Raw genomic sequence first — 13,423 nt, forward strand, 5'->3', positions numbered from 1 at the left:
CAGGTTGTAATGTAACAAAATAGGTAAAAAGCCAAGGGAGGTTGAATACTTTAGCAAGGCACTGTAAATCCATTTTTAAAACACACTTTAGTAAATTCTATAATCTCAGCCTTTGCGAATTGAGAAATGTCTGAATTCTATGACAGTGTGTGGTATATGCAAGGTGTATGTTGAAGATGCTTTTATATTTGTTTATGAAACAAATGCTAGAAGATAACTGAAAAGGTAAACAACATAAAGCTTCTGATTAACATCATCTTTTTGGTAAAGGAATACCATGCTCCAGGCTTGTCTACAGAAACACTTTCCCTTTGGTCAAAGACTGCTGATCTGTTGGAGAATGCTGGAGCCAAGGTGGTTGAGGTTTCACTGCCTCACACACGCTATTCAATTGTTTGCTATCATGTCTTGTGCACAACAGAAGTAGCCTCAAATATGGCTCGATTTGATGGACTGGAATACGGTAAAAATATTTTATCTTAAATACAGCACATAAAATTGCACAGCCATGGGTTATATATAGATTACATCTTATCACATCTTAGAATATTGCATGATGACCAACTTATTCATACCCTTAGCTACTATAGCACTGTGGCGTATCTTGGTTGTACTGTTACCTGTCCAGCTCCTTATTCATTGTTGGCTTCTTGAAAGCCTCAGCTTCTACTCTACTTCCTCTATCGCTTGGGATGTCCCAGTGCTTAGTTTATTCTTCTTTTGTTTGCAAATAGATCACCAGTTTCTCTATGCTGACACTTACTTAACTTCACGTTATCCTTTATGAATAAATATTACATCTTTTGTCTAAGGCTACTCCCTGTTTCTCTTACGTCCTAGAGGATGCTGAGGACTCCGTAAGGACCATGGGGATAGACGGGCTCCGCAGGAGACATGGGCACTATAAAGAACTTTAGATGGGTGTGCACTGGCTCCTCCCTCTATGCCCCTCCTCCAGACCTCAGTTAGATCCTGTGCCCAGAGGAGACTGGATGCACTGCAGGGGAGCTCTACTGAGTTTCTCTGAAAAAAGACTTTTGTTAGGTTTTTTATTTTCAGGGAGCACTGCTGGCAACAGGCTCCCTGCATCGTGGGACTGAGGAGAGAGAAGCAGACCTACTTAAATGATAGGCTCTGCTTCTTAGGCTACTGGACACCATTAGCTCCAGAGGGAGTCGGAACGCAGGTCTCCCCTCGCCGTTCGTCCCGGAGCCGCGCTGCCGTCCTCACAGAGCCGGAAGATAGAAGCCGGGTGAGTATAAGAAGAAAGAAGACTTCAAAGGCGGCAGAAGACTTCAGATCTTCTCTGAGGTAACGCTGCGCGCCATTGCTCCCACACACAACACACACGGCAGGCACTGATGGGTGCAGGGCGCAGGGGGGGGGGCGCCCTGGGCAGCAATTTTAAACCTCTAGAACTGGCTAAAATGAATATATAGGCTCCGTGGGCTGTATATAGTAAATCCCCCGCCAGTATTTAAAGAAATTGAGCGGGACCAAAGCCCGCCGCTGAGGGGGCGGAGCTTGATCCCTCAGCACTAACCAGCGCCATTTTCTCCACAGACACTGCAGAGAAGCTGGCTCCCCGGACTCTCCCCTGCTAAACACGGTGACACAGGGCAGAAAAGAGGGGGGGGGGCACTTGTAAGGCGCAGTGGGTGTATTTTATGCACACAATTATATAAAAGCGCTATTTAGCTGGGAATTGGTTTTTCCAGTGTCAGTTGGCGCTGGGTATGTGCTGGCATACTCTCGCTCTGTCTCTCTAAAGGGCCTTATTGGGGATCTGTCTCCATATATATATCCCTGTGTGTGTGGGGGTGTCGGTTCGAGTGTGTCGGCATGTCTGAAGCGGAAGGCTCTTCTAAGGAGGAGGTCGAGCAGATGATTGTGGTGTCTCCGTCGGCAACGCCGACACCTGATTGGTTGGGCATGTGGAATGTTTTAAATGCAAATGTGACATTATTACACGAGGTTGGACAAAGCAGAGTCCAGGGAAAAAGCAGGGAGTCAATCCATGGCTTTTTAGCTGTGTCACAGGGCCCTTCAGGGTCTCAAAAACGTCCTCTTTCCCGAATGGCAGACACTGATACCGACATGGATTCTGACTCCAGTGTCGACTACAATGATGCAAGGTTACACCCAAGGGTGGCAAAAAGTATTCATTATATGATTATTGCAATAAAAGAAGTTTTGCATATCACAGATGACCCCTCTGTCCCTGACACGAGTGTACACATGTTTAAGGAAAAGAAACCAGAGGTGACATTTCCCCCATCTCATGAGCGGAACACATTATTTGAAAAAGCTTGGGAAACTCCAGACAAAAAACTGCAGATTCCCAAAAGAATTCTTATGGCGTATCCTTTCCCGGCACAGGACAGGGTACAGTGGGAATCCTCGCCCAGGGTAGACAAGGCTTTGACGCGCTTATCCAAGAAGGTGGCGCTGCCGTCTCCAGACACGGCAGCCCTCAAGAATCCTTCTGACCGCAGACAGGAAACGACTTTAAAATCAATTTATACACATACGGGTGCTTTGCTCAGACCGGCAATAGCATCGGCTTGGGTTTGTAGCGCGGTAGCAGCTTGGACAGATACCTTGTCAGCTGATATGGATAGCCTAGATAGGGATACCATTTTGTTGATCTTAGGTCACATCAAAGACGCAGTCTTATATATGAGGGACGCTCAGAGAGACGTCGGCCTACTAGGTTCAAGGGCCAACGCCATGGCGATTTCTGCTAGGCAAGCACTGTGGACCCGCCAGTGGACGGGTGAGGCCGACTCAAAAAGGCATATGGAAGTTTAACCTTACAAGGGTGAGGTTTTATTTGGGGAAGGTCTCGCGGACCTGGTTTCCACAGCTACCGCGGGTAAATCTACTTTTTTGCCTTATGTTCCCCCACAGCAAAAGAAAACGCCGCAGTATCAGATGCAGTCCTTTCGGTCGCATAAGTCCAGAAGAGGTCGGGGCTCTTCCTTCCTCGCCAGAGGTAAGGGTAAAGGGAAAAGAATGCCTGCTACGGCCAGTTCCCAGGAACAGAAGTCCTCCCCGGCTTCTACTAAATCCACCGCATGACGCTGGGGCTCCACTGCGGGAGTCCGCTCCGGTGGGGGCACGTCTTCGACTCTTCAGCCACGTCTGGATTCAGTCGGACGTGGATCCTTGGGTGATGGTAATTGTATCCCAAGGCTACAAGCTGGAATTCGAAGACGTGCCTCCCCGCCGATTCTTCAAATCGGCTTTACCAACGTCTCCCCCGGAAAGGGAGATAGTTTTAGCTGCAATTCAAAAGCTGTGTCTACAGCAAGTGATTATCAAGGTTCCCTTAATACAACAGGGAAAAGGGTACTATTCAACCCTATTTGTGGTCCCGAAACCGGATGGCTTGATCAGACCCATTCTAAACTTAAAATCACTGAACCTGTACTTAAAAAGGTTCAAGTTCAAGATGAAATCACTAAGGGCAGTGATCTCCAGCCTGGAAGGGGGGATTTTATGGTGTCACTAGACATAAAGGATGCATACCTTCATGTCCCCATTTATCCTCATCAGGCGTACCTGAAATTCGCTGTACAGGACTGTCATTACCAATTTCAGACGTTGCCGTTTGGGCTTTCCACAGCCCCGAGGGTTTTCACCAAGGTAATGGCGGAAATGATGGTACTCCTGCGCAGGCAAGGAGTCACAATTATCCCGTACTTGGACGATCTCCTGATAAAAGCGAGATCAAAGGAACAGTTACAGAAAAGCGTGTCGCTCTCCCTGAGAGTGCTGCAGCGACATGGCTGGATCCAAAATCTACCAAAGTCACAGTTGGTTCCAACAACTCGGCTGTCTTTCTTGGGCATGATTCTGGACACAGAACAAAAGAGGGTTTTTCTCCCGATGGAAAAAGCCCAGGAACTCCAGAACATGGTCAGAGACCTGTTAAAACCAAAAAGAGTGTCAGTACATCAATGCACTCGGGTACTGGGGAAAATGGTGGCGACCTACGAGGCCATCCCCTTCGGCAGGTTTCATGTGAGGACTTTTCAGTGGGACCTTCTGGACAAGTGGTCCGGGTCCCACCTTCAAGTACATCAGAAAATAACCCTATCCCCCAGGGCCAGGGTGTCTCTCCTGTGGTGGCTGCAGAGTGCTCACCTTCTAGAGGGTCGCAGGTTCGGCATTCAGAACTGTGTTCTGGTGACCACGGACGCGAGCCTCCGAGGATGGGGAGCAGTCACACAAGGCAGGAATTTTCAGGGACTGTGGTCAAACCAGGGGGTTTGTCTACACATCAACATACTGGAATTAAGGGCCATATACAGCTGCCTACGACAAGAGGAGAATCTTCTTCGCGACCTACCGGTTCTGATTCAATCAGACAACGTCACAGCCGTGGCTCATGTAAACCGCCAAGGCGGGACAAGGAGCAGAGTTGCAATGGCGGAAGCCACCAGGATTCTGCGCTGGGCAGAAAATCACGTAAGCGCTCTGTCAGCGGTATTCATTCCGGGAGTGGACAACTGGGAAGCAGACTTCCTCAGCAGATACTATCTCCATCCAGTAGAGTGGGGTCTTCATCAAGAAGTCTTTGCAGAAATAACAAGTCTTTGGGGACTTCCTCAAATAGACATGATGGCATCACGCCTCAACAAGAAGTTTCGGAGGTATTGTGCCAGGTCAGTAGCGGTGGACGCCCTGGTGACACCATGGGTGTTTCAGTCGGTCTATGTGTTCCCTCCTCTTCCTCTCATCTCAAAAATATTGAGAATCATAAGACGAAAAAGAGTTCGGACAATACTCATTGTTCCAGATTGGCCTCGAAGGGCCTGGTATTCAGATCTTCAGGAGATGCTCACAGGAGATCCGTGGCCTCTTCCTCTCAGAGAGGACCTGTTGCAGCAGGGGCCCTGCGTGTTCCAAGACTTACCGCGGTTACGTTTGACGGCATGGCGGTTGAACACCGAATCCTAGCGGGGAAGGGTATTCCGGAAGAAGTCATCCCTACTCTGATAAAGGCTAGGAAGGAAGTAACGGCGAAACATTATCACCGTATCTGGAGGAAGTATGTATCTTGGTGTGAAGCTCCTCCGGAAGATTTCCACTTGGGCCGTTTTCTCCACTTTCTACAGACAGGGGTGGATATGGGCCTAAAGCTAGGCTCAATTAAGGTACAGATTTCGGCCCTATCTATATACTTCCAGAAGGAATTGGCTTCTCTCCCAGAAGTCCAAACTTTTGTGAAGGGAGTGCTACACATCCAGCCTCCTTTTGTGCCCCCAGTGGCACCATGGGACCTTAACGTTGTGTTACAGTTCCTAAAATCTCACTGGTTTGAACCTCTTCAAACAGTTGAATTAAAGTTTCTCACTTGGAAGGTGGTCATGTTGTTGGCCTTGGCATCTGCAAGGCGGGTGTCCGAATTGGCGGCCTTATCACATAAGAGCCCCTATCTCATTTTTCATGAGGATAGAGCAGAGTTGAGGACTCGTCCTCAATTTCTGCCTAAGGTGGTGTCTTCGTTTCATATGAACCAACCTATTGTGGTGCCTGTGGCTACGGGAGACTTAGAGGATTCCAAATCCCTTGATGTAGTCAGCGCCTTAAAAATTTACGTAGCCAGGATGGCTCGGGTTAGGAAAACAGAGGCACTGTTTGTCCTGTATGCAGCCAACAAGGTTGGCGCTCCTGCTTCTAAGCAGACTATTGCTCGCTGGATCTGTAACACGATTCAGCAGGCTCATTCTACGGCTGGATTGCAGTTACCAAATTCAGTGAAGGCCCATTCCACTAGGAAGGTGGGCTCTTCTTGGGCGGCTGCCCGAGGCGTCTCGGCCTTACAGCTTTGCCGAGCAGCTACTTGGTCGGGTTCAAACACTTTTGCAAAATTCTACAAGTTTGATACCCTGGCTGAGGAGGATCTCATGTTTGCTCAATCAGTGCTGCAGAGTCATCCGCACTCTCCCGCCCGGTTTGGAGCTTTGGTATAATCCCCATGGTCCTTACGGAATCCCCAGCATCCTCTAAGACGTAAGAGAAAATAGGATTTTAAACCTACCGTAAATCTTTTTCTCCTAGTCCGTAGAGGATGCTGGGCGCCCGTCCCAGTGCGGACATATTTCTGCATGACTTGTATATAGTTATTGCTTACATAAGGGTTATGTTACAGTTAAGATCAGTCGTGGACTGATACTGTTTTTGTTTCATACTGTTAACTGGTTGCGTATATTCCAGGTTATACGGTGTGGATGGTGTGGGCTGGTATGAATCTTGCCCTTGGATTAACAAAAATCCTTTCCTCGTACTGTCCGTCTCCTCTGGGCACAGTTTCCCTAACTGAGGTCTGGAGGAGGGGCATAGAGGGAGGAGCCAGTGCACACCCATTCTAAAGTTCTTTATAGTGCCCATGTCTCCTGCGGAGCCTGTCTATACCACATGGTCTATACGGAGTCCCCAGCATCCTCTACGGACTAGGAGAAAAAGATTTACCGGTAGGTTTAAAATCTTATTTTTTGTGTGCTCACTCCCTTGATGCTCCCTATCCCAAGTTCAAACTTTAAAAATCAGAACTTCAGGTTTCCCACTATACACTATGTTCCACCATTTCATCTCTTCATTTCAGTTAATACAGATTTCTTAATATCTCACTTTTACAGTTTCATCAAATTAATTTTGCTGCTACTGACCCATTTCCTACCTTCTTCATAGGACATCGCTCAGATATCCAAGATTCAACAGAGGCCATGTATTCTGCAACCAGGCGAGAAGGTTTTAATGATGTCGTTAGAGGAAGGATATTATCTGGAAACTTTTTCCTTCTGAAACAGTAGGTTAACTCTTTCTATCATGTAGGTTTACAGTATTGTATACTCTAACCCCAACAGAATTGTTCACTGACAGAGGAGACTTGAAGGCTTATTGGTATAATAATTACATCAAGATTGAATCCTACTGGTCAAGATAAGTAAAAGTGTATGGATGACAAAAGTATGTTAAATTATAAGCCAATGAGCAGTTGTCTTAGCTGGAGTTATCCCTTTAGGTTACTTTATGACAAAGGAAATGCATTTTTCATTTACCGGTAGCTTGCAGCTAACATGCAATAAAATGTTAAAGCTGTACTCTATACCTACAGATGTGTCCTCATTCATCTTGCCTCAATACGCCATATAGTGGGAGATGCCTTGTGTGAGTGAGCTGACAGGTCCCATGCAACTCCGTTAGCGCTGGGCGTCTTTTTTGCCGAAAATGCCTCGTAGTCATATAGCTATGCAAATAGGACACACCTGCAGACTCTGCTGATTAAAATTATATTTGGTATGCCTATATTAGCTGTGCATCTGTGTCTGTATACAAAATGCTACGTTACAGTGTTGTCTAGGAAAACACTGTAACACCATTTCGTATGCAGATACAGCCATGGTTGCACACAGGGGCGGATCCAGAAGAAAATGAAGGGGGGGGGGGGGGCACCATGATAGGGGAACGATAATAGTTATATTTACATGCACCCAAGATGCGTGCTCCCAGATAAGGGGTGTAGTATCACAGGGAGCGTAGCCTCACAGAATACGCCATCAGGTAATGATTGGCAATAAACCAGGATGCTCTCCTACAGCCAATGTTTCACCCTGATGAAAAGGCTGATTGGGCCTTGAAATGTTGATCACATGCTCCATTAGTTATGGGAGCCTGGAAGGCACCCCAGCACAATATAATTATTAAAGTTTTTACTTGGTGGTGGCAGGTGCAGCATACCTTGTTTTGGGCACTGCAGTGAGACTCAGACTGCAGGACACGAACAGCCCATCTTTGATTAGCAGAAGCAGCCAGCTGGATCTCCAATAAGCAGCATAAGACATCTGCAGGACAGCCCTGTCACAATCACACGGGCCGCCTTCTCAAAGCTGAGGCTGAGTGTCAGGGCTGCCATCAGAAATAATGTATGCAGATACAGCCATGGTTGCACACAGGGGCGGATCCAGAAGAAAATGAAGGGGGGGGGGGGCACCATGATAGGGGAACGATAATAGTTATATTTACATGCACCCAAGATGCGTGCTCCCAGATAAGGGGTGTAGTATCACAGGGAGCGTAGCCTCACAGAATACGCCATCAGGTAATGATTGGCAATAAACCAGGATGCTCTCCTACAGCCAATGTTTCACCCTGATGAAAAGGCTGATTGGGCCTTGAAATGTTGATCACATGCTCCATTAGTTATGGGAGCCTGGAAGGCACCCCAGCACAATATAATTATTAAAGTTTTTACTTGGTGGTGGCAGGTGCAGCATACCTTGTTTTGGGCACTGCAGTGAGACTCAGACTGCAGGACACGAACAGCCCATCTTTGATTAGCAGAAGCAGCCAGCTGGATCTCCAATAAGCAGCATAAGACATCTGCAGGACAGCCCTGTCACAATCACACGGGCCGCCTTCTCAAAGCTGAGGCTGAGTGTCAGGGCTGCCATCAGAAATAATGGGGCCCGGGACTGACAAATTTGGCAGGGGCCCCCCCTCCCCGTCCTATAGGTACCCCAAATCTTACCAATTTTAGGGGGTCCCTGGCAGCAGAGAGAATTGCGTGGACGGGCCAGCTGCCTGCGCACCCGCAGGGCAGGCATCCATGGAGGCACAGCGCACACAGAACGGTTGTAATATTCTTTCTATTAAGCTGACCGTGAGCCAATCAGAGCTCATGGGCCGGCAGCCAATCAGGAGATGGCACCTCCTGATTGGTTGCCGGTCCGTGAGCTCTGATTGGCTCACAGCCGGCTCAATAGAAAGAATACAACTGCAGCTTTGTGTGCCTCTGTGGCTGCCTGCCCTGCCGGTGTGCAGGCTGCTGGCATGTCCCCGCGTCCTAACTGCTGCCACCTGGGCCCCCTCTCAGTCATGGCCCGGGACTGGAGTCCCCACCATCCCCCTTTGATGGCGGGCCTGCTGAGTGTGACTGCACCTAGCATGGTGGTAAAGGAAGTGGAGGAGGAAGCGCTGGGATACTGTGCAGTGCAGTGAGGGCTAATGAAGCTTTCTGCACCGTCATAAGTAACAGTCTTACTCGATGCTGGCATTTGAACCCCGCGCCTGGGCTGGACTCTGGCCGGCTGGCAGTGGGAGAGGTAGGTTGCGGTGTGAGCAGGGGGAGGCTGGAGTTGCAGCTCTAGCCTCCCCATTGGTTACCACACGGACTTGCCTTTAGAGTCGCGACGGGTCCTAGTGCCTGCCGACTCTTTTATCAAATCTGACTGACAGAAATAGCAGTAGTGCTGCTGCTGTACACCTTTTGAAAAAAGAAGAAGTCAGAAACGAGAGGGGGGGGGCACGGGCCCGAGTGCCCCCCCCCCCGCCCCTGGATCCGCCTATGGTTGCACACAGAATACAGACATGCTGCATATCATTTTAATCAACATAACCTGCTAAATTAAATTAATAGCATTTTTAGTCAATTTTCCTTCTAGCCATCACTAAAATACAATTTTTAGCATTCATATTTAATAAATATTCCTGTTTACTTTGAGTAAAGGGGACTTCCAGTATATAAAGTAGTTGATTATATAATGATTATATAATTCAGGGGCAAACGCAGAATTTTCATGGGGGGGTTTCCGTATGTAGTTAATTTTCTGACCGTCAGAATCCCAACAAACGCTCACTATCCCCACTTGATTGGTGTGTCCACGCCACCAACCAAGGGGGAATACAATAGTGCGGCGAGCGAAGCGAGCCACCGGGCCTGAAATGTGGTGAGCACAGTGAGCTCACGAAGGGACTTGATGTGCCGCGGTCGGGAATTCAAATTATATATCTATATATATATATATATATATATATATAGGTGTGTGTGTGTGTGTGTGTGTGTGTGTGTGTGTGTGTGTGTGTGTATGTATGTATGTATGTATGGATGTATGTATATATATATATATTCTGCAGAAACAGTGGTCGGCACTTCTAGGAGCTTTTAATAATGAATCCACTTCATAGCATGTTGCCTGGTTGGTATGTATACAGACATACATACATACATACATACATACATACATACATACATACATACACATGGACAAACACACACACATACACACACACACACACACACACACACAGTAGCATATACACACAGTATACTTGCAAACACACATATAGCAGCATACATACACACAACATACATACTCTATACACACAGCATACATATAAACACACACACATACACATCATACATACAGTAGACACACACATACAGTAGCATACATACACAGACAAATGACATACACACAGTATCTATATAGCCAACACACTCATTGTATTCACACACACACACCTCTTCACATTAACAAAAACAGCCACCGTGAAGCAGCCACCATAGCTTACTATAAACGCTGCCGCACCTCCACCCCCTCGGGTCACCAGCCAGCATCATTAATTAAAGTCACCTCTTCCCTCTCTCCGCGGCGCCCGTCCCCCTCCCTCCCTCTCTCCCACTCCGACACATACCTGGAGATCACAGATCAGTCTCTCATAAGACGATCGCTCTGCACCCAGGCAGCCCGGGAATGCCTGAGAGCTGGGGCTGTGGACTGCAGCTCCCGTTTAAGCAGCCAGCCAGCACATGTCAATAGAAGGAGGCAGCTCTGCGTCATTATTCTTGCGCTCCTGGGCTCAGTCGAAAGAATGAAAAAAAACAACCTAGGTTAACTGCGCAGATGGATTGGCAGGCAGGGGGGGTGGGTTTCCAGGTACTCGAAAAACCCCCCTGCGTGCGCGAGTGCAATTGTAGCATTGCCAAACAAGAACAACAGTACTCGTTATCCAGATTGGTATTATTGTGATGGATGTTTAATTCAGTCTTCAAGATTTAAGGATTATTCACTTAGGTGCAAATTTGCACTAAAACACTAACAAGCAGGCCGACATTTAATTATGTTGTGTGAACTAAACTAAACAGAAATATATTGACTGCATTTATTAAAGATTTGCACTTTTGAGCTTAAAAATCTGTGTGCTACAAACCCGGTTACATTTCTTGGAATATTAGAACATATCTATTAATGCACACTCAGTGGAAGCTGCTTAATCAGTTTGGCAGCACTATATCAGGTGCATGAAAGGGAGGGGTCACAGAAAACAGAGAGGGTGGCGTCCACATTTATATGATGAAATAATTATGTATTAACCTTCAGTAGAATTAGAGCTCCCCCTACATCAGTAAGAGGCTATGAGATCTGTCTCAGTAGAAACCAAGTAGTCCCGAACCAATCGGTCTCACAGACTTGCAAGATTTTGGTCAGTGTCGGAAAGTCTAGGGACTCTATATGTTCCCCACTTCTTATAAAACCTCACTACTCCTGTCTTCACATCTGGAAAGGAGGCCCTTCTATCATAATAAAGGAGGAGAAGCTGTTGTACTGTAGATTCAAAAAAAAAAAAAGGGTGGACTCTTGTGAATCCATTGAATTAAGATGGCTTTCCCAGCGGCTATTAAAATTATAGTAAGCAAAGGAATAAAAGAGCGGCTTCGTGGACCTAAATTCCAATTAGTGAAATGTAGACACAGTAAAGCTAGAGGGTCAGGTCTTAGGTGTAATGAAAAAATATTAACAAATACCACTATTTTATTCCAAAACCGTCTTATTTTGGGGCATTCCATAATTATGGTAAAAAGAGGCGGTTGATGAGCGACATTTATGGCACTGTCCCGATTCCTCAGAAACCATCCGGTTCCTTTGGTGTTGTGACATATAGGCCCTATTTAAAACATGAAAGTGCACTTTCTGTAACATCGCCGTGCGGAAGTGGCGCATTGTGGAGTCAAAATGTTTCAGTAGGTCATCAATGTTATGGAAGGATAGTATATCTTTTGACCAATTAACAACTCATAGTAACATAGTAATTGAGGTTGAATAGAGGTAAAATGCCCATCAGGTTCAACCTGTATTAAGTTGAGGTGATTATAATATCCCTGCTGAAGTAATGTTTTATGACTAGTTAACAGCTATAAATCATGTTACACCCGGATTAACAGCATCAATATTTTAAATGTTATAGCCTTGGATATCATTTTCAATCAGAAATGTATCCAATCCTTTTTTAAATGCATTTACAGAGTCCGCCGTTACCACCTTCCCTGGCAGGGAATTCCAAATCCCTATTGCCCTAACAATGAAGAACCCTTTCCTCCGTTGCATACGGAATTTTCTCTCCTCCAGCCTCAGCGAGTTCCCACGTGTCCTAAACAGTGTTCTTTTAATAAATAATTCCTCTGATAACTCTTTGTAATGCCCCTTTACATATTTCAAGATATTAATAATGTCTCCTCTTAGATGCCTCTTTTCCAGTGTATATATATTCAACCTAGTAAGCCTTTCCTCGTAATCCAGTCCCTCTAGCCCTTTAATCAATTTAGTAGGTCGCCTTTGAACCCTTTCGAGTTCACCGATATCTTTTTTTAAGCAGTGGTGCCCAAAACTGAACACAATATTCCAGGTGTGGTTGTACCAATGATTTGTACAGCGGCAGGATTACATCCTCGTCCCTTGTCTCAATTCTCACCGTTTTATGCACGCTAGCACCTTACTTGCCTTCTTTACTGCGCTTTGACATTGTGCACGGTTATTAAGCCTATAATCAATGAGTAACATCCAAAACTTTTTCCAATGCTGTTACCCCTAGACTTTCCCCATTTAATATGTAGGATGCAAGTTTTTTAGTTCCGAAATGCATAACCTTGCATTTTTCTATATTGAACCTCATTCTCCATTTAGACACCCAGATTTCAAGTTTAGATAAATCATTCTGCAGAGACTCCACATCTAGTTCCGAATTAATTACCTTACACAGTTTAGGATCATCTGCAAAGATTGACACTGTGTTTTCCAGTAGTGGCCCGAGTACGGACCCTTGTGGTATTCCGCTGACTACTGGGTCCAGCTTGAGGACTTCCCGTTGACCACTACTCACTGTACCCTGTTATCCAGTCAGTTACTTATCCATTTGCAAACAGTTTTTCCCAGGCCAAGCTCCTTTAATTTGATGATCAGTCTCGTGTGAGGCACTGTATCCGAAGGCTTTTGCAAAATCTAAGTAGACCACATACACTGCTTTTCCCTGATCAAGATTATTGCTCACTTCCTCGTAGAAGCTAATTAAGTTAGTTTGACATGATCTGTCCCTCACAAACCCATGCTGGTTCTTGCTAATAATCATAGCGGTCTGTAGATACTCCTGTATGCTATCCCTTAGAATTCCTTCCAATATTTTCCCCACTGTAGACGTCAAACTAACCGGTCTGTAGTTACCCGGATGATTTTTGGATCCCTTTTTATATAATGGCACTACCTCAGCTATACGCCAGTCCTTCGGTACCATGCCTGATCTAATTGAACTATTGAAAATCAAGTATAGGGGTCTTGCTAGTTGTGACCTAAGCTCCATA

General features: G+C 46.2%; 1 protein-coding gene across 2 annotated transcripts in view; it reads left to right on the plus strand.

The window, feature by feature from the left end:
• Positions 1–13,423, plus strand: part of QRSL1 (glutaminyl-tRNA amidotransferase subunit QRSL1) — a 175,368-nt gene that overhangs the window by 133,676 nt on the left and 28,269 nt on the right. For both annotated transcript variants that reach the window (XM_063917063.1, XM_063917062.1), the window contains exons 8-9: positions 271–463; positions 6,700–6,817. In XM_063917063.1, the coding sequence (XP_063773133.1) occupies positions 271–463; positions 6,700–6,817 (311 nt within the window). The remainder of the gene's footprint in view (positions 1–270; positions 464–6,699; positions 6,818–13,423) is intronic.

The sequence above is a fragment of the Pseudophryne corroboree genome, chromosome 4, assembly GCF_028390025.1.
Source record: "Pseudophryne corroboree isolate aPseCor3 chromosome 4, aPseCor3.hap2, whole genome shotgun sequence".
NCBI classification, from domain to species: Eukaryota; Metazoa; Chordata; class Amphibia; order Anura; family Myobatrachidae; genus Pseudophryne; species Pseudophryne corroboree.